This window comes from Pelodiscus sinensis, chromosome 21 (assembly GCF_052426305.1).
Source record: "Pelodiscus sinensis isolate ZL-2025 chromosome 21, ASM5242630v1, whole genome shotgun sequence".
Lineage (NCBI taxonomy): Eukaryota > Metazoa > Chordata > Testudines > Trionychidae > Pelodiscus > Pelodiscus sinensis.
In genome coordinates, this window is record NC_143072.1 from 9,320,359 (window position 1) to 9,341,794 (window position 21,436).

Consider the following 21,436-nt stretch of genomic DNA (forward strand, 5'->3'; position numbering starts at 1 on the left):
TTTCTCAGTGAGGCCTGTTCTGCAAAGGCACCTGGGCCAGGCTCCTGGCAGACCGAGCATCTCCCGCCATGTGCTGTCTGGATGGTGAGGTCAGCGGACGTGGCCTGGTGTGCTGGCGGGCAGAGGGCCGGCGTTCTCGATGTGAATCCCACCCAACCATCAGACCAGTAGCCTGACCCTGCTCGGCACCCTGCATGCCAGCTGAGGCGCTGGCAGGAGGATGCAGTGTTCAAAATAAACTAAGAGGCCCCTGGTGCTCCTGAGATCTGAGCCCCCCTGCTTTGTGCCCACAGTTCCACCCGCTGTCTCTGTGCAACACCAGTGAGGACGAGCACACCGGCTCCGGATTCGTCACCATTGTCAAACTCGAGCGGCCGGATCGAGATCTCCACCCCTGCCTGTCACTGGCCAACAAGGTAAGTGCCTTGACGCTTGGTACGGACACGCCTGCGCTGCCCCAGCAGGACAGGCGGAAAGAACGGGGTTTGCAGGCGACGCGGCTGTCCCCTCAGCAGGACAGAGCCAGGTTCTGTTCTCATCGGAGGGGCTCTGAGCCAGTCTCTGTCCCTGCAGACGTGGGCTCAGCTGGCCCTGATATCCAGATTTCACAGCACTTAGAACTGGGCAGCCTTGTAACCGGGGCAGTGTTGACGCCTGGGTGCTTTGGAGCAAGCCAGCTTTGTCACAAGAAACTCCTGCTCCTATCCCCAGCCTGCCCACCCCACGGCTGCCCTTCCGCACATGCTGGGGGCTGCTCCCCCATCCGCCACCGGTGCTCAGCAGGCATCAGCCACCAGGGCCACAATTCGCACTGTCAGGTGGGGGCTCAGCTGTGGCACCAGGGGCAGATTTACCATTGGGCCCATTGTTTCCTGGCCCCCTTTGATGGTGGGACCCTGGGAGCTGCAGTTCCTTGGCCAGCTCTCTGTCTAGAGAGCTGGCCCTGGAGCTGGGAAGGAACTACATTTCACAGCATGCCCTTGGCTGCTAGCAACAGGAAACGGGGGGGGGGAAGCTGTGAGCCTACTGTGAATGGAGAGCTGGCTGCTGGGAGGGGGTGGGGCTGGGAGTGGGGAACAGGTATGCACGAGGTGGGGCGGGAGGCAGCTTTGGCCCAGATCTCACCCTCAGGAGCCTTCCCCAGGCTCGATTAGGAATGCTGGTGATCTCAGCTGGCTGCCCCGGAGAAGGAATTGGGTGGACTGAGTGGACAGGGCACTTCTGTCTGCAGCCTAGCATGAGAGGTGTGTGGACTTCACCAGGAGAGGGTATCGTGATAAGTAAGGGAGGGCAGGCTCTGCTAGAGGGCCCGGGCAGCTCTAGGTACAACACCAGGCACGCCGGAGGGTTTGTCTCTATTTCCGCAGCCAGGGAATTAGAGATGGGCTTTTCCTTCCCAGACGTACCCAGGCAGGGAATCTAGCATCTGCCTTCCAGCTTGGAACAGGGGCACTCACATTTAAACTGGGACACAAAGAGTGGAACAAGAGAACAACAAAAGTTGAGACACCTCAACTTTTCCTCATTATGTGGGACAATCTTCCTGCGTGGATCCAGATATTCTCCAGTCACGCACACTGAAAATTGTTGCACTTCTGGGGTTGGGGGTAGGGATTTTTCAGAACTGATTGGGTTGTGGTTGGCTGTGGAACTGTATTGATCTGAGACCAGGAGCACCTGCAGCAGTGTTTCTCAAAGTGGGGGTGGGCCCAGTCTGAGACAGCTGCTACTGGCCTGCTCCGGTTTGTTTATCTGAAGCTTTTGTGCTCCCTGTGGGCACTGTAAGCCCACATGGGTAGACGGCTCAATGAGAAAACCTGGGGCTGAGGAAGCCATGTATAGCAGTACTTACAGTCCTGCAGATGTGTGTGATCAACATGAAAAATGCCTGTGAGACTCTGTCCCGGGCAGCCTCTAGCAGTGCCACGCCAGGCCCACACTTGGAAGGGCCGATAATGACTACACGGAGAGCCACAAGTAGGTTTGGCACCAAGCCCACAAAATGTTAATCCGTCCGTTTTGCACCATTTGTCCGTGCACTGAATGAGGCGAGAGCCCCAGGAAAACGGGATCTGTGGCCCGTCTTGAAGGGTGGCGCTGGGATTGCTTAGCAGGTAAAGGCAGAGCAAGACGCAGGGGGTGGGCGTTAAAGCCAGAAAAGTCTAAATTGGAAATAAGGCACAAATACTTAACCACGAGGGCGACTACCTGCTGGAAGGAATGCGGAGAGGAAGTGGTGGGTGGTGGGTTCTCTTTCTTGGTGGTGTCTGGAAGCTGCTTCAGCCAAGCTCAAGTCATTGGGCCCAGACAGTGCAATGTGAAGGGCCTAGCTCTACAGGCAGTCAGATCTGTGAATCCAGCATGACGCAAGAGGCAGCGATAAGACAGGACAGGGAAGCGTTGTGGCAGCATTTTCTTGAAGATTCAGTGGTTCTGCTTCTGACCTTGACAGTGTTCTTAGCTTTTTCAATCTAGAGTTTATTGGTATTTCATATTTGTGTGCGGCATTGCAGGCGTGTTCTCCATGGGAGCGAAACGAAGGGCCTGCCCAGGGAGCTTACAGAGTGGAGACATCCTATTTTGACTAGTGTCTTTTGCAAGATTAGAAGGGACTGTTCCCCTTCTGGAAGGGGCTCTGTGGAGCCACTTCTTTCTTAGCCAGTGTGGGCCCCATCCTGCCACCCCTACCCACATGAGGCTGTACCACAGTCTCTTTCACTGGAGAACAGGACTACTCAGCAGTCCTCTGATGCGTATAGCCGTATAGTTTTTACTTTGTCTTCAATGATTAGTTTCTGTGATGTTGTTCTTAGCTGTTAGAGGGGTGGCTACGCCTTTCTGTCCCTCAGGTGAGTGGCTGCCCCTTTTCTTTCCTGCTTGGCCTCTTTCGGTGACTCCTTTGCCACCAGGCACCGAGTGTCTCGTAGGAAGGCTGAAACACCTCCTGGCTTCAGTAGGAACAAGGAGAATCTCAGTACTTGGAGTGGCTGCTGCTTGCTCAGTCTGTCCAAGCAGGATTTGGAGGGTCCCCCAGGAGTCATGCTGTTCACCACCAAGGACTGCCCCAGGGCCCTGGAGGCCACCTCTCCTGTTACTCTGCGATGGTTTGGTGTGTGGGCCAGCTCATGCTGTTGGAGTGTTTCCTTTGGTGTAATGGCAGCACTATGTAAATGAAGGTGAGACTAGCCCCATGTAGCATGTTATAACCTCCACTCTAGCTGCCACTCGGCTGAGCTCTACACAGTCAGCCCTTTCAGGAATGTCCTGTGAGTCACTCCTTCCCACCACCTGATCACTTCTGCTGCTCTTCTCTGAATTCCTGCCAGTAAAGAGGCCACCAAACCTGAAAATCAATAGCTAAGGTGATTAAGATGCACAGGGAGATTTAATTGAAGAGTTGAACAGATGCTGTGAGGAATTAGTCACACTATTCTTTTGCCCCTTTGCGACAGTGGTGTCTGCAGTTGTTCTTACGTGTTTCTTTCGGGTGATGCTGAGAGAGCCTTTGATCCAAGGCTGCCTGCAGAAAGCCGGAATCTCGGGCTAGTCCTGCAGTGTGGATTTGCATCCAAAGGGACTAACAGTCAGGCCACTTGGAACCCAACAATGAAATGTGGCGCATGGGACCGATCGCCCGGCACAGCTAACAAACCACCAGCACTGCAGCCATCTGGTACAGCCAGTGATTTGCACAAAGCCCGTTGGCCTAAGTGTTTACAGCAAAGATTTGTCAAGCGATTTTGAACAACAAGCAAATGCACAAGGTGGGATGTTAAGTAGTGATTAATTTGCTAGTCGTGTAGCTCCTGCTTATCCGGTACTTGACTACTCGCTCACATCCCTCTGCACAACACTTACCTTTGCCTGAAAAGCAATTTGCCAAGAACCTTTTGCCTCACTCTGGCTGCTGCTTCCTCCATCTTCTGTCCTTAGCAGACGAGAACTCTTGTAAAGCTGATTGCTAGCAGGCGTGCGGAGTGGACTTTACCACCTGAAAGTCCTGTTTGTCCTCAGGTTCTGGCAAACATGGAGGATCCTTTGATGATTCCGTTCCCTGAGCCAGAGCCTGCTCTGAGTCTCTTACTGCACCGCCCAGTTTCTCAATCTGGTTCTACTGAACCCTGCTCTGATCCTTAGTCTGCAACTGTAATCCCTAATCCCCTGGCCTCTGATGTGCCACTTCAGTTCCCAACCTTGCTGCTAGCCCTGCTTTCCAGAGCAGCAGCCCTCTGGCTCGGAGCCCCAGCAGCGGGGCAGGAGAGAAGGGAGGGGTTGGTGTGTGCCTGGCCAGGAGGAAAAGGGGTTGAACAGGCACTCCCTGTGCAACATCCCTTTCTGGATTGGAGAATGCCTCTTTCCTCAGGGCAGCCACAGGCAGGTGTGTGCTACCTTTCATCTCCCAGCTGGGGAGCTCTGGCTCTGACCTCTGGCCTCCGCTGGAGGCACACGCTGTAATCCTGCAGCCTGTTGTAATCATTCTGGCAGATACTTGCTTGCACATGCTCTCCCAAGGACGCGCCGATCAAAGCACCCCGGTGAGTAAGAACATCCCAGCTCTGCCCTTTGTTCTCCCTCCCTCCCCCCTGCGCCGGGGGAAGTTTGGTGTCGTAGTGTATGCAGGGTGCTTGCTACTGGACTGAAATAGGCTGTGGGGGGAGGGGGCCGGCCCGGTGCAGGCTGAATGTGCTGAACCTAGTGACCTGCTAGGCAAGGCTGATAGTTTCTTAATGAGGCTTCCATCCTTGAGACTTTTAGCACCCATCCACCCTTAGGCAAGGGATGGGTTACTCAGGATGGCCAGGGCTTTTCTGAACCTGCTCCTAAGTGACCAGAGGAGCTAGCACAGAGGTGGGCAATAATTTTTGATGAGGGGCCACTCCAAGATTTTGGAAAGTGGTCAAGGGCCACACTCCTCCATGCTATTAATGGAGATGCAGGGTCTGGAATGGAGGCTGGGTGCAGAAGGGAGCTTGGGGAAAGGAACTGGGGTGCAGGAAGGAGACTGGAGTTTGGGAGGCAGTTGGGATGAAGCAGGTGGCTGCCACCTAGGGCAGGGGACTGGAGTGCAGGGGTTTGGGATGTGACCCAGGGTAGGAGGGGATTGTGATCTGGGGCAGGGGATTGGGGTGCCAGATCTGGGCGGGGATATGGGTGTAAGAGGGGGACAGAGGGTTTGGGTATGTTGAGTGGGGGGAGGGGCAGAGAGCTGGGGCAGGAAAGGGCTGGGGTGCCAGAAGCAGGCTTTGGCCAAGAGACTTAATTGCCAGCTGCCAAACTAGCCTACCTGCCTGCAGAGTTTAAAATGTTCCCAGCCAGCCAGCCAGCCGGGCCATGTGCATCATGAATAACTGAGCCCAGGAGAGGGGACGTGATTCTTCTTAGCTGCCTGTTGTTCTAACAAGCAGCTCCCATTGGCTGGTTTCTGCCAGAAACCGGCCAATGGGAATGTGCTAGGGGCAGGGCGGCTCCTAAAACTTCCCCCCTCTCCTCCAGTTTTAAAACGGAAATGGAGGCCTGCAGCTGCGTTTCTGCAGGGGCACGGGGCTGTGGGCCAAGCTGGGGAGCCTGCTTGGGGCTCCCCGCTGCCTCCGCAGGCCGGATCTGGTGGCTTGGCCGGCCGCATTTTACCCAGGCCTGAGCTAGCAAATAGGAGGCTTTTGTGAGGGAGTGTAGAGGGGGAGTGCATGTGTGTGTGTGTGTGTGTGTGGGGCTAGATACCCTGAACATTCTTTACATTGAAAGCCAACCCCGCCCCCCCAAACCCTGGTAACAAAACAACAATAAAGGAACAAGTTTTGGGAGTACACAGAGGAGGCAGGCAGAAGCCCAGCAGCAGAGTTTATTGCACCCAGGGAAGTATGTATGATTCCCTGCCCTATGCAAGGAGCTCCTGGCCCTCAGAAACCGTGTACGGATTTTGGAGACTAGGGTGGCTCATCTGGAGGACCTAAAGGAGGCAGAGATATATAGAGATGAGATTTTCCTGGACACCATAGAATGGTCCCACCCCCGGTCAGACAGCCCCTGTGCAGTTGAGGATGAAAGTCTCAGGGAAGGAGAACATCCAACTGGAGCAGAGGGAAATGATCCCATAGTTGGGACCTTCTTCCAGAGGATGATATGGTATCCTCTCGCACTGAGGCTACCTCTCCGGGGAGGGAACTCCAGTTCTCAGAAAGAGACTGATGTTAGTAACATGGGATTCGATCATTAGAAACATAGACAGCTGGGTTTGTGATGACCCAGAGAACTGTATGGTGACTTGCCTGCGTGCTGCGAAGATTGTGGATCTCTTGAGTCACCTAGAGAGAATTCTGTGTAGTGCTGGGGAGGAGCCAGTGGTTGTGGTACATGTAGGTACCAATGCCATAGGAGGAGAGAGGTCCTGGAGGCCAAATTAAGGCTGCTAGGTGAGAGATTGAAATCCAGAACCTCAATGGCAGTGTTGTCTGAGATGCTTCCATTTCCATGTGCAGAGCCAGTAATAGACAGGCACAACTGCAGGGTCTCAATGCATGGATGAGAACAATGGCTTAGGAAGGAGGGGTTTAGATTTATTAAGAACTGGGGAAACTTTTGGGAAAGGGGGAGCCCATGCAGGATGGATGGGATCCACGTAAACCAAAATAGAACCCAATTGCTAGTACTTACAATGAAAAAGGCCATAGAGCAGTTTTTAAACTAGGGGCTGGGGGAAGGCTGACAGGTGTAGGAAAGCATGTGGTTTGGCCAGAGACAACACTTCAAAAAGGATCCATTAATGGAGATTCTCTATGTTCGTGTAGGGAGGAGAGGTTGGAAGATGATAACATACAGGTAAGATCTGATCAGAAACAGTCAAATGAAAGAGTCCCATCCAATCCCATCACATAATGGTTGACAGCTAAAAGGTGACAGGTTTTTGAAGTGCTTGTGTACAAACACTAGAGGTTTAAATAATACGATGGGGGAACCAGGGTGCCTCGTATTGAAGGATATTGTTATAACAGGCATCGCAGAAACATGGTGGAATGAGGATAATCAATGGGACACAGTAACACCAGTGTCATGGGTGGCCCGCATAAGAGACAAGGGAAGGCAATGCCTTCCCAGGGTCTTAGTGCTCTACCTCTCCCTGCTTCCTATCCCTATTCTGACCCTTCCTGAAGGCTCCTACAGCAGGCTGCTACCCTGAGAGCCTGGTGAATCTTCCTGGAAGTGGATCTATTAACTTAAAAGTGAAAAGCCTACCAGCTTGCCAGACCTATTAGCATAACATTGAACTTGTGAAAGAGCCAGTAACTGGTAATGAAGCCATTTCCCAGGCATGTGCCAACCTGGAGATATATCCTGTGCCTTTTTGCATGTACTGACCCAAATAGTTGGGCAGAACTGTAATACATCTGCAGGACCTTAGTCTAAAATGTGCTTTAAATATTTTCATTAGTCTGTTGCTGAAGATTGTAAAACCCCATCTCTAAAAAGCCTGGCATAGATTTTTAGACGCACACTCTGAGTATTCAGTGTTAGCCTTAAACACTTGGCTCTTCAGACATAGAGCTTTTAAATCAAGTCTTTAAAAGATTCCCTTTCTCTGAAATAGTGATAAAGATGCAGCCGTGTTAGTAACTTCTATAGTACAAAAACTTATTTCCAAAGTCTTCCTCTTGTCTTTTCCATCCCTCCTTCTGTAATTTTTCTCCTTTCAAGCCCCTGTTGAAGAGATCCCTTAAAGGGAAAACATTCCTTTTCTTTCTGCTAGCTTGAGGGTGTGGAAACTTATTTGGGTTGGGGGCCACTGACTCACAGAAAAATCAGTTGGAGGCTGCACACAAGTGAAGTGAGAAGCAAAAAACAAAAAAAAAAAAACCCCTCACTGATGTGGCCCCTGACTGAGGAGAAAGACCCTCTCCAAATTCCTCTCATGCACCAGAGCCTTGGGGGGCCCAGACTAGTAGATTTTGGATGCTCCAGCCCTGCAGTGAGGCAAGAGGAGGGTTGGAGCACCAGCATGGGCTCCCCAATGCAGGGGGGCCCTAAGCCTCAGGGGCCAGATCCAGGCAAGCCAGAGGCTGCATCCGGGCCAGGGCCTGAGGTTCCCGCCCCCCAAGATAGATGGACAAACGAGTTTCTGTTTCTTAACTTCTATTTGATCGTTTAAGATATAAAATCCTTTGTTATGCCTAAAGTCTTTGGAAGCCTATTTCTCATATAAACATATGGTGAAATGTCATAAACTTGTCTGTTGCTATGGAGATCGCACAAAATAAATTCGTGTTCCCTTTTTCTGAAAGCAATGAACTTTGTCATGAACATACTACACTGCTCTGATTGATGGAAACTAACGTCTGTGTGTCAGTGTGTTCCGTAGGTCGTCATCTGGAGTGATTCCTCTAGGAAGGCTGAAGAGCCCATTTAAAATATAAAATCAGCTTAGAAATGCTGATGAGGAAAATGTAAAGCCGAGAAGAACTGCATCCGGGTGCATGCCTAGGTACTAAGGCACAGAGCAGATAGGTGATTTGCCCAAAGAACACACATGGACTCTGATAGAGCTGGGATTTGAACTTAGGGCCTGGGCTAGTGCCCTAGCCACTGCACCATCCTGCCTCCCTTCTTTTGGCTCTTTGGTTATAAGTATTAAACATGAGTGTGCACGGATAAGTAAACATGACCATGTCTGGTTACAGGGACGTGGGTTTCGCATGTGTTTGCAGACTTGCTGTGTCGAGTGTGTTCATGTGTGTATAATTGTGCGCACATTGGACAGTGTGTACAATAGTATAATGGTACCTTCGTGTGTTGACACAAACTTGTGAATGAGCATGAAGGAGTCTTACATAAAACAGGTGAATGTAGTCCTGGGCATGTCTCCACTGCAGCTGCGTGTGTGTGTCCCAGGGCAGCAGACAGACACATGCGAGCTCAGCATATAAACACAGTGGCTGTGTCTACACTGGCAAGTTATTCCAGAAAATCAGCCGCTTTTCTGGAAAAACTTGCCAGCTGTCTACACTGGCCGCATGAATTTCCGGAAAAGCACTGACGATCTAATGTAAAATCATCAGTGCTTTTCTGGAAAAACTATGCTGCTCCCGTTCGGGCAAAAGTCTTTTTCCGGAAAACTGTTCCAGAAAAGGACCAGTGTAGACAGCACAGTAGTGTTTTCCACAAAAAAGCCCCGATTGCAAAAATGACAGAAAAGCGTGTCTAGATTGGCCACGGACGCTTTTCCGGAAAAAGTGCTTTTCCGGAAAAGCGTCCTGCCAATCTAGACGCGCTTTTCCAGAAATACTTTTAACGGAAAACCTTTTCTGTTAAAAGCATTTTTGGAAAATCATGCCAGTGTAGACGTAGCCTATGGGTGTGATTGAGGGTAGCAGCTCAGCTCGCTGCCGGGGGACAGACTTGCCCAGACAGCTAGCCCTAGCTGCCGTCCATGCAAGCCTAGCTACACCGCTGCTTTTAGCACACTGCCTCCAGCTGAGCTCTCAGTCCATCTCCTGTGGCTGGGAAGCAAATTCTCTGGGAGATCCTGCTATAGCCACACGCTGTACAATCTCCTGTGGTAACAGTCGTAGGTTTGGAGGCTGCTGATTGTCTTCTGGGGACACCCGATCTCAATCTCCCAGGGATCGTGGCTCCCCTGTGCCTGGGCAGCTGCTCCACTGGCTCATTGCTTCCTTGTTACAATATCAGGTCTTGTTTCTAGAAGGACTTTTCTGACTTCAGCTCCCAAGCTCTGGCCCTGGTTGTGTGGAGCAGCCACTCCACCTCTTGTCTCTTTTTCGACAGGCAAAGCTGGCAGGGGAGCGGGGGGCTCGTGCCATCCTCTTCGACATCACAGACGATGAAAGTGCTGCTGACCAGGTACCAAGGCCACTGATCCCCTCCTGTCCTGACGTGTGTCCCCCCCAGGCCAGGCTCTCTGCCGGGCACCCAGCTGGGACTGAGGCGGGGTGTGTGTGAGCAGGTTGGCTCCTCTCTTCATACCAGGAAGAGAGCCTTTTCCCAGCTCTCTCACACACAGAGACCTGTTTGCACCCAGGCTTTCCCGAGCGGGCTAGCGCTGTTGCTCAGCTCAGGGCCCATGCAGGCATTTGGGTGCATAATACCCGCTCTGTGCAGCCACAGTGGGGACTGTTCTGGTGCCAAATTTGCCAAGAGCAGTCCTAATGCTACCAGCTGACCTATTACCAGGCTCACTGATGGGGGTGGGCAAAGGGGATAGTTGCCCCAGGGCCCGGCACCGCAGGCGCTTTGATCACCAATGGAGCCTGAGACCACCCCTTCTGGAAACACAGAGCTGCCCCCCACCTTGCCTGTCGGCTCCTCTGCCCGTTCCCCTTGGGGGAGCAGAGCCATATAGAATAACACAACTGGTCCAACATCTGCCACACTCCCTATTCACAGGGGCACTGATGAACACTGATTCCTTAGGGAGAAATTAGGGGGGCCATCTGATCCCTACAGAAATGCAGGGCACAAGGAGGTAGCCCCGGGGCTTAGAGAAAGAGCATGGTTAGTAGAGAGACACTGGGGAGATGGTGAATGTGGGGCCAATTGCTGTGTTCAGAATTAACCCAGGCAGACTTCTGAACTCTGGCTCTTTTCTTTGCTGATGATAAGCTGTGCTGCTCTCATGCAAAGGAACCTGCTTCTTCCCACCCGGGGGGGCAGCATGGTGGAGCGGAGCTGGCCTCAGACCTGTGTAGACCAGCGGTTATTTTTGTATGAGTGGGTGACGCGAGCGTTTGGCCTCCAGTCAAGCTGTTACCCAGCTACAGGACTGCTCAGCAGAGCAGGAGCTGTGCTCGAGAGCTGTGAGTCGGCTCTATTTTCCTGGGCGCTAGAATCTTGGGAAGTGACTATGAAATAATGTGGCTGTTGGCTAAAAGGACACGTGGCTTTAGAGAGAACATTGGGCCCTTTCCCACGTACACTGAAAATTAAAGTCCACTGCACTAAAACAGCCCCGGAGGAAGTGCCTCAATGCTTGCTGATGAGGCCACTGGGCAGGCAATATTAGTTAGGGAAATGCAGGGCAAATAACGATTGCCCCGAATGTAGGTGATGAGGAGAAAGCTGCTCTTTGGGCTAGAGGCTGTGCCTGGATTAGGGTGTCAATATCTTTGCACACAAAGGGAGGTGGTGCTGATTGTGGACACAGTCCCCATTGCTTTTCTGAGTGCACAGTTGGAGTGCACAGTCCCCATTCATTCGTTCATTCCTTAGTCCCACATTGCACCAGGCACTTTCCCAGAAGGTGCCCAAAAGGCCCTGCAGCAAACAGCTTACAGCTGAGACAGACGTCGCGTGGGGCAGGAGACGGGTGGGTAAAGTGTCACGCCTGGGTGCTTATTCTTTTGCAAGGGTTCTAAAGCATCACCTCCCTGAGATGAAGCCTCTGGGTTCTGGGAAAGGGTTTGAAAGAGGAAAGCAAGAGTCGTACGTATTGATGGGAAAGGGGCAGGGCGGGGAGCTGGCCTGGAGGGGACGGAGTGCTTCCATGTGGTGCAGACTGAGGAGCAGAAAGGCAGTAATAGGCGTACTATGACATGGGTTCTGGGCAGCAGCCCAGAGGGTCCGGGTGCTAGAGAACACAGTACACTAGTGGACCAGGATGGCAGTGGCTGCGGCCCTTGTCCTAGGGGCGTAGTGGATCGCTGGATATTGATACGTCTCCATCACACCCATGTCTCAAGCTGTGCTCCAGCCCATCTCAAGACCAAGCTTGTTTCTTTGCAGCTGAGGAAACCCAGGGGCCTGAGTCAGCCTGTGGTTCTGATCTGGGGCCACGATGCAGAACTTCTCATGGGCGTTGTGAACAAGAATCGAGAGGCACATGTGAAGATTGAGGTTAAAGAGCAGCCAGCGTGGGTGAGGAACACGTCACACCTGCCTCCTTCTTCCCACTCTGGGTCAAACCTTACTTCCCTAGAACCCAATCTTCCCAGGTAACATCTGGCTCACTGCAAGAGCCAAGTGGAGCCCTTCTTCCTCCCAGCGGCTTAGACTGTCCATGGCTAGGGAAGGTGTAAAGCCCCTGTGACCCCTTGGTAATTTCCCCTCTGAAACCTCCCAAGTCATCTAAGCAGATTTCTTTCTCTGGTACCACGTGAAGGTCCTTTGGTCTGTGGAGGAAGCTGAGACCCTGAGAGGGGCTGGCTGAATTTGGAGAGACCTGAGCCTGGTTTCTTTTCTCTGTGAAGAGCAGGACCAGATTAAGGGGTGGGGGCTAGCTGGGCAGTTGTCCAGGGGGGCCAACCTATGGGGGGCACCTTATCGCAGCTGTAAGGGGTGGCGCACACTCAGGGGGCGGGGGCTGTGCATGCGCCGTGCACCCACTACCTGGGGCGCAAGAATGGCTCAAGCCTGCACTGGTGAAGAGCAGGGGTGGGGGAACGCCTCAGGTGTCTGAAGGGTCATGCTCTGGAAGAGATCAGGTCTTATTCCTACCAGGCACAGCCACCAGGGTAACAGATCGTCTGTCTCTCCAACAGCCAGACTATGACGTGTGGATTCTTCTCACAGTTCTGAGCACTGTCATCATGATCATTCTGATTTTTGTCGTTCGCACCAAGTGTCACTGGAACAGGACACAGGTAAGAATGCGGCACTGCTGGTGGAAATTGTGGTTGCTATATTTATGTGCCTAACAAGCCCCTTTCCACCAATACAAGTATTGCAACAGCACTGCACACTGATATAAGGCCTTCCCCCCGCAGACTTCAAATTCCTTCCCATAGGGGAGTAGTATTGTCCCCATTATAGAGCTGAGTCCCAGACAGGCTAAAGCCTGAATTTCCAACCCAACTAAAGACAATGGGTGCTTGGCAGCAGGCATGTTTGGAGGGCTGGCCACTTAATTGGGATTGGTCCTGCCTTGGGCAGGGGGCTGGACTTGATGGCCTTCTACGGTCTTTTCCAGCTCTGTGATTCTACAGTTCAGCTCTTTTGCCTTTCTCCCAGGACTCCTTGCAGCAGCAGACCCTGCAGGCAATCAGCCAACTGGCCACCCGGAAATACCAGTGGCAGTGCCGACAGGCCGCCTTCAGGGATTCAGCCAGCAGCTGCAGCTCAGCTCCCATCTGCGCTATCTGTCTGGAGGAGTTCAGCGAGGGCCAGGTAGGCAGCATGTGAACTCTTGGGGCAGACGGGCTGTTGGAGGGGGCTGATGGCTGAACAAGGGGCTCTGAATATGGCAGGAGCAGAGTGCTTTGTGGGGCAGGGCATTTCTTGGCCCTGTGCTTTGGAGTAAGCCTGCCTCCTCATCGCCCTGTTGCCCAGTGGACCAGCAGGGGAGAAGGGGCCTGTGAAGGCTTTAAGCCCAGAGCCTCACAGATTTATGCATCCAGCTCTCATGGACACCAATAGGAGTTAGGTGCCCAACTCTCTTTAGGAATCTGGGCCTTGGTCCTTTGGGGATCTGCCCCAGGCTGTTCTGGGATGCTCAAGTGAGCCTAAAGCCAAAAACATTGTCCTGACACCACCTGTCGAGGCTGCTGTCCAGGTGTCCTGGCCTGTCACCTGTAGGTACCACACTGCCACTGGAACCCATCAGACCTAGCACTGGCACAGGGCCAGTTAAGGGGTGATTTGATCACAGGGAACAGCTATTTGATGCAGGTCTCTTCCCTCTAGCAGCGAAAAGTCTAACGCCCAGGGGCTGGTAGCTGAAGTTAGACACACACAGCCTGGAAACCAGACGCATATTTTAACAGTGACAGCAACAACTTACCCAGATCAGGGGTGGATTCTCCATCCCTGACGACTTCTGTATCGAGGTGGGGTGAGATCTCAAAGCTCTGCTCTAAGGATTATTTTGAGCCTGCGTTATATAGGGGGTGAGACTGGATGATCACAGTGGTCCCCTTGGATGGAATCTATGGATCAGTTGTATCTTTCTGGGAGCAGGTGACGGCAGGACATTTGCAGGGAGAGTTTGAGGTGTGGGGGAAGCTCTAATGGATTCCCTGAGCAATGCCTCTCCCCAGGCACCGCGTCAGCTGCCCCCAACATGGGGGCTTTCCTTGGAGCCCCTGGTGTCAGAGGGCTGCTGACAGGGCATTCCTTCAGAGGCCTGTGCAGTGTGTGGCACCATGTGGACCCCGCCAGCTGGTATGCACAGAGGGAGCTCACAGCATTGGACTCACTTCGACAGCCTGGTTTTATACTGGGGAGCACCCAGCATGGGGTATCAGGGCTGATCTCTGGAGCAGGGAGAGAGACGCCTCCCCACTCCCGTCCAACTCCCTCTCGGGACTCACACCCCCTCTGTGTCTGTCTAGGAGCTGCGGATTATTTCCTGTTCCCATGAGTTCCACAGAGAGTGTGTCGACCCCTGGCTGCAGCAGCACCACACCTGCCCGCTCTGCATGTTCAACATCATCGGTAGGGCTCCAACAGGGGCCACTTGCCCATGGAAGGCACCTCCCAGAAAGAGCTGTGATGTGTGGGTGAGGTTTGTGGGGTGGGGGTGGGGTGTCTGGAGTGTTAGTGTATGCGATGTTATGTGTGTGGTGAGATGGGGGTTGTGGGGTGAGGAACATTCACTTCCTTGATGTTCGGCATACGCTGGCCCTGAACCTGCAGAGAATCAAAGCAATCAGGGAATCGCTGGGACTACTCCTTGTGATAGCAGAAAGAATTAGAGCTCATGCTGCATCCAACCCTCCTGTGGGGAGGGAGTGCATTGCACCAGAGTGCAGCCATAAAGACGGCCTTGCCTCTGAGATAGCTGTACAGTTAGGTGCCCTCACCTGTGCTCAGGTGCAAGACTCTTCTTTGTGGTGTGCATATGTGGGTGCACATTGGGCTGTGTGTTTGGAGGGAGGGAGTTTGCACTGTGTATTGGGGAGAAGGGTTGTGGTGTGCATGCAGGGGAATTTGTGTAGGGGAGATATGTATGGTTGTGAACCACCACTGAACAGTTTTCTTGCACCCACCCCTGTGTGTGTCTAGAAGCCCTGTGTACAGTGAGTGCTGTGCAGCTCTCCTAAAGTGTGGAAAGGTGCTGGGTTAGGAAGGGCTCACCAGGCTGTGTGGCAAGCAGAAAAGGCATCCCCAGGTGTTGGTGGAGACAAGGAATGTTTGGGTATCAGGCACAGAAGGGAGGAGGATCATGGCAGATGTTACCAGGCCCCAGGTTCTGGGAGTGTGAAGCAGGCACCAGGAAGGGGTTGCCAGGCAATGGGTGAGTGGGTGGAGTTCTAGAGAGGTGCTGCCAAGCAGTGGGTAGGTGAGTGGAGTTCTGGGGAGGTGTTGCCAGGCATTGGGTGAGTTGGGGGAGGGGTTGCCAGGCAATGGGTAAGTGGAGGTGGGCTCTGGGGAGGGGTTGCTGGGTTACTGAGTGAGTGGGCGGGGTGCTGGGGAGGGGTTGTCAGGCAGTAGGTAGGTGGATGGAGTTCTGGGGAGGTGTTGCCAGGCATTGAGTGAGTGGAGGTGGGCTCTGGGGATTAGTTGCCTGGCTGTGGGTGAGTGGGCGGGGTTGCCGAGGTTCTCCGGGATGGGATGTAGACCTGTAGTGAATAAGCCTTTTTGGTCTCTCTAGAGGGGTCTGCCTTTGCCCAGCCTGTGCATTCCAGGCAGAATCCCCCGGGTCTGGCACCTGGGCAGCGGCTTCACCTCTTCCGGCAACACCCAGGACATGCCCTGTATCACCTCCCAGAGGCCCATTCCCAGAGGCAGCTCAGAAACTTTGCTCCCCCGCTTCCCCAGGGCAATCCCTTCTTTCATTCCCCAGAGCTCTCCCAGCTGGATTTCTGCACCATGCACTATGCGCCATACAGGCCGCTGGGCTCCCTGGCCACATGCAGCCGCCAGCCCTCTCTAGCCCCAGGCCTGGGGCACGAGCAGTACCGAAAATCTCCAGCATATGGGCAGATGCCATCTTCTCACAGGACCTGCCCCCTTCCGCCCCAGGCCCGTTGCCTGGGATTCAGGACTGTGGGAGAAGCAAGGCACCACCATGCGGCCCCTCCTCGCCGGGGAGCCAGTCATGGGAGGCAACACAGCAGCAGTGGCTCTGGAGAGAGCTATCTCACAGAGCCCAGCGGCTACCTGGCTGATGGGCCTGGCAGTGACTCCAGCTCCGGACCCTGTCGTGCTTCCTCCAGCGATTCCATGTTGAATTGCACAGATGTCAGCCTGCAAGGCATCCATGGCAGCTGTTCCACCTTCCGCAGCTCCCTGAGCAGTGACTACGACCCCTGGGTGTACTGTAGCAACGCCGACAATGGCCGGGAGCAGCTGCAGCCTCCAGGGGAGCCAAGGCCCAGGTCTTTGGACTTGAAGGAGATCAGCAGCCCTGCATTAGACAAGAGTCAGGTACTGAGACATGTGCATTATCACCACCACAGGCACCATCACTACAGGAAGGACCTGGAGTGTGGGCCTGTGAAATCAAGCCAGGAGCCCAGCCCGCATAAGCCCCGCTTTTCTGGGGGTGTGCACAGTGCCCAGACACAAAAGAGGACTGAGAAAACGCATCACTGCCAGCAGCCAGGGTCCCAGGATGTACTCCTGTCAGGCTGTGTGCGTCAGGGACCCGACCTCTCAGAGCACCTCTCCTCTTCTGCAGACGGGTCTGACTTCAGCTGGGTGGCCAGTCGGCAAGCTGGAGCTGCTGATCCATGGCCCTTCCCACTGTCACGCAGACATGGCTTACAAAGCCGGCACCACCGAAGGAAACGGAAGGGCCGCCTGGAGCCTGCCCTGGCTCACCTTCCCGAGCACTCAGACGTGCACAAGGACTGCAATGTTCACGTTCACTATGGCCACTCTCCTGGCTATTGCTGCTTCCCAGAAGGGCAGCCACTGCTGCCAACTGCCCCTTTGCCCTATTGCTCAGGCTCTCAGGTGGTCTGGAAGTGCCTAGTCCCACCTGCCAATTTGGAGTCTCAGCAGCAGGACAAGGATCTACCAGAATGGGAGGGGAAAGCCATGTATCCAGCTGATTTCTCAGGGACAGGCACCATGGAAGAGCATACGAGTCTTCACCTCCACTGCCAAACTCTGCAACAGAATCAGGGTAAGTTATTAGTTACCTCTGCTTTTAGCAAACATGCACACAGCAGGTTGTACAATTCAGGGTTCAGAGAGAGAGAGAAAGAGACAGAATGAGAGACAGCGTGTGTGTGTGCTCACTTATATACACCACACATTGCCCCAAGCTATCGACAACAGCTAAGGATGGATGTTTTTTGGTAGTTCAGACATTACAGTAATATGCCTCTGATTAATAGCATATATGATTAATAAATCCCTTTGTCTGGCTTTATCAGCTGGCAGCATTTTCCAGACAAATTCAAATTAAAATAAAGTGTACTATTTAACAGTGATTGTGATTAACCTTTGGGAAAAACTGCCTGGTTGGTGGATTCTCTCTTTTTGTGTGTGTCTTCAAATCAAGACTGGATGTGTTTCTAGAAGAGCCGCTTCAGCCAGATACAAGTTAGTGAGCTCAAGACAGGGGTAACAGTGTGAAATTCTTTGGTCTGAGTTACACATATGATATAATTGTCTTTCTGGCCTTAAACTCTGTGAGCCTATAAATTATATTCCTCCTTCCTTAATTAATTCAATTGTGCAGAAGTTGCTTTGTGGATTCTCTCTGGGGACACATTCATTTTATTAATAAAAGGCTCACACTTTGCCCAATTGATGTGTGTCAGTTGTGACTGTACTTGATAGACACACACTCTTAGGCTGTGTCTATGCTACAAAGTTTGGCCAACATAAATTATGTTTGCATAGAGCTACTGACATTTGTATTGCACTTGGATGTGTGCACACTCGGCTGCTCGCATCAGTGCTGTATGTACTCACCAGGTACATAGGTATCCCAGCATGCCCCACTTTGCCATCTGATGTAGTGCCATGTGGCACACTTGCACAGTAGTTTCTGCGATACCAGCAAGTCATCCAGGGGTTTCTAGGAAAAAGGGCTCAAGTTCCCACAATCCCACTCTCTCCAATACAGAATGCTTCTTCCATCTCACAATTTTCTTGCCATTATGCAGATCACTTTTTAGTCTCTGACAGCTCTCTGGCAGAAGCAAGCACCCTGCACCATTCAGCACAATTCTCATGAGCACTGCTAACCCCACCACAGGATTCTCTCTGGCTGTGTCTAGACTGGCAAGTTTTGCTTTTGCGGAAAAACTTGCCAGCTGTCTACACTGGCTGCTTGAATTTCTGCAAGAACACTGACTTCCTACTGTCTAAAATCAGTGCTGCTTGTGGAAATACTATGCTGCTCCCGTTCAGGCAAAAGTCCTTTTGCGCAAAGCTTTTGCGCAAAAGGGCCAGTGTAGACAGCTCAGATTTGTTTTGCGCAAAAAAGCCTCGATCGCAAAAATGGCGATCGGGGCTTTTTTGTGGAAAAGCACATCTAGATTGGCACGGACACTTTTCCGCAAAAAGTGCTTTCGCGGAAAAGCATCTGTGCCAATCTAGACGCTCTTTTCCGCAAATGCTTTTAACGGAAAACTTTTCCATTAAAAGCATTTGTGGAAAATCATGCCAGTCTAGACGCAGCCCCAGGGTATGTCTACAGTACAGAGTTGTGTCAGAAAAACAGCTGTTTTTCCAACAAAACCCGGGTTACATCCACACTGCAATTGCGTTCTTCTGAAAGGAAATCAAAAAAACAGAGGGGGTTTTCCAGCGTTGGTAATCCTCTTTCTATGAGGAAGAAGCCTTTTTCTGAGAGCGCTCTTTTAGGAAAAAGACGTATGTAGATGAGGAACAGGGAGTTCTTTGAAAAAAAGAGGAAAGAGGAAAAAGCACAGGTGCCCTGGTGGCCACTCCATCCCTAGTAATCACTGCTTACATGCGAGATAGTGTCCATTCAGTGTGGACGCTATCTTTCGAAAAAGCAGATCGCTTTTTCGATGCGCTTTTGTGTGTGGACGCGCTCTTTTGGAAGAGGTTTTTTCAGAAGATCTCTTCCAAAAAAAGGTTCTTCCGAGAGAAGCCTGCAGTCTAGACATAGCCATTTGTCTGCAGAACATCAGCAGCTACTGCTACAACTGGTGGCATGGGGAGGGCAATGAGCTGCTCAAAGCCAACGGCAGGATGATAGATATGGTGAATCCTCATGTTAGTTTGTGGCTGGGATTCATGGAGCAGTCCTACCTGGTAGATAAGTAATTCTGGGCCAGCAAACACCATTGTGAGGCTGAGCAGGAGCCCTTGAGTAGGAAAGTACAGTGGGTCTATGTCTACACTGGCACCCTTTTCCGGAAATGCTTAAAACGGAACAGTTTTCCATTATAAGTATTTCCGGAAAAAGAGCGTCTACATTGGCAGGATGCTTTTCCGGAAAAGCCCTTTTTCCAGAAAAGCATCCGTGGCCAATGTAGACGCGCTTTTCCGCAAAAAAGCCCCAATCGTCATTTTCGCGATCGGGGCTTTTTTGCGGAAAAGACTACTGTGCTGTCTACACTGGCCCTTTTCCGGAACAGTTTTCCGGAAAATGAACTTTTGCCTGAGCGGGAGCAGCATAGTATTTCCGGAAAAGCAGCTGATTTCTTACAGTAAATCGTCAGTGCTTTTCCGGAAATTCAAGGGGCCAGTGTAGACAGCTGGCAGCTTATTCCGGAAAAGCGGCTGCTTTTCCGGAATAAGTGGCCCAGTGTAGACACAGCCTGGGAGTGTTTCCGAGCTTCACTTAGGGACATGGGGGTGAACACCAGAGTTTATCTAATGTTTAAATAGCTACTAGACTGCTGGCCTGTCTGTCAGACCTTCTGACTTTCTTTTAGCCTCCCCTTTCCACAAAGTTGTCAAGCTGGTTTTTAAGTTCTTTTTTCACAGGAACTGCTACTCTGTGTGGTGCATGTAGCAGTCTCATCTTGGGGCTGATTTCCAATGATATTCTCCAGGAAGGAATCCAAGACCTTTTTATATTGATTATTTGCTCCTGTTACAGTCTGGAGCTGCCTGTTTCCATAGATCATTACATTGTCCACCACTCTTAAAAGCTACAGTTTGTCACTCGATTCTGACCAAAGCAGAAGCACTTACAGTGTTTCAGTGATTTCCAGTGAAGCTGGACTGTGTGTGTACACACTTCAGTTTCCTGGAGGGACACGAGTGGGATTTTAGCCTTGCAGCTGCTTCAGCTTTTGTCCATGAGGCCATGTCTGCTTCACAGACAGCCTCATGCACTGGCACTGCAGACCAGAGTGGAATGCTCATGGTCATTGCCAAAGTGAGTCAGGGCTGCTGGTCAGCTACAAAGTAGAATTTGATAAGTAAAAATCTCTGACTCCATGTTGCACACAAGAACCAATCAGCAGTGCGCAGAGGCTGGTCCAGCAAAACCCAGGAACAGTGCTGCATATTCTTGAGCAGTACCTACTAGCACCTCATAAGTTATCTGCTGAGCTAGATGTAGACACAGAGCACTCCTTTTGCCTTGAAACTGTTTTAGGGTAATTTCTCCAAATCTAATTGCTGCTTTTTCCAAGCTAAGATGATTTGCTTGGTTTCTGTCTGTATTTCTGATCTGGTCCGATTTCTAAAGCAGTGAATTATTTGTGTAGCCCACACTCGTCTCAGTATTGTTGCAGGCCTATCTGCTGACGCTGAAAGCCCAGCTGGCTTTTAGCTCACAAGTAGAGGCTCATGCACTAAGCTCCAGAGATCCCAGGTTTGGTTCTGCCTGCTGGTCTTACATTTGCAGACACTGAATTTGCTGATAGGTTTTGCATCCTTTTGTATATGCTCCTCACAGAATTCAGACAAGCAATTGTTTCCCTTCATTCTCAATACATTTGGGGTAAGGAGAATGTTGGAAAGCCTCATCTAGATGTGCATTTGTTCTGGATATACTTGTGTATCCATTGTGGGAGCATATTCTGGATTTGCGAGTCACCAGTGAGGAGGAGAAACAATCCTGTGTGATCTATGTGCCTACCCACACAGCAGCAATTGTGAATATTTGAAGCAATAATCCTGGCAAATAGTCTGTGAGCAGACCAGAGGCACATGTCTGTGTAAACTATGCAGTAGCTGGCTAATTCAGAGAGCAAAGGGCACACACTGACTTCAGCAGAGCACCGAGGCCTTAATTTCATGCTCAAACTCTGCCTCTGCTGGGTCTTAGTTTTGTTGTCCACTCAGAAACAATTACACAACTTTTCATTAGCTTTCTCCCACTACATTGTCAGCACACAACACACCTGCATGCACCCACACCCACAGAATGTGTGTTGCTTCTTGTACTGTGGTTGAGTTTCCTCTGCTGTCCAGCCCAGGGCATAGAGGGTATGGTCAGTGGCACTCTGGAGATACAAATAATTGTTATTCTCAATCACTGTTCATTCAAAAACAGCTCCATGTATTTTCCTCAAATTAAAACAAACTCTGTCTCCTTAAAACGCCACCAACAGAAACCCTTTTAGTGCTGCCGTAAAGCCTGGACAGTCACATCCACAGCAAAGGCTTT

At 51.7% G+C, this 21,436-nt stretch overlaps 1 protein-coding gene across 1 annotated transcript in view; it reads left to right on the forward strand.

Annotated features, from left to right (window-relative positions):
• Nucleotides 1-21,436, forward strand: part of RNF43 (ring finger protein 43) — an 88,973-nt gene that overhangs the window by 64,688 nt on the left and 2,849 nt on the right. The window contains exons 2-8 of the mRNA XM_006126749.5: nt 294-416; nt 9,775-9,849; nt 11,728-11,859; nt 12,483-12,584; nt 12,952-13,107; nt 14,271-14,373; nt 15,533-17,011. Coding sequence (XP_006126811.3) covers nt 294-416; nt 9,775-9,849; nt 11,728-11,859; nt 12,483-12,584; nt 12,952-13,107; nt 14,271-14,373; nt 15,533-17,011 — 2,170 coding nt within the window. The remainder of the gene's footprint in view (nt 1-293; nt 417-9,774; nt 9,850-11,727; nt 11,860-12,482; nt 12,585-12,951; nt 13,108-14,270; nt 14,374-15,532; nt 17,012-21,436) is intronic.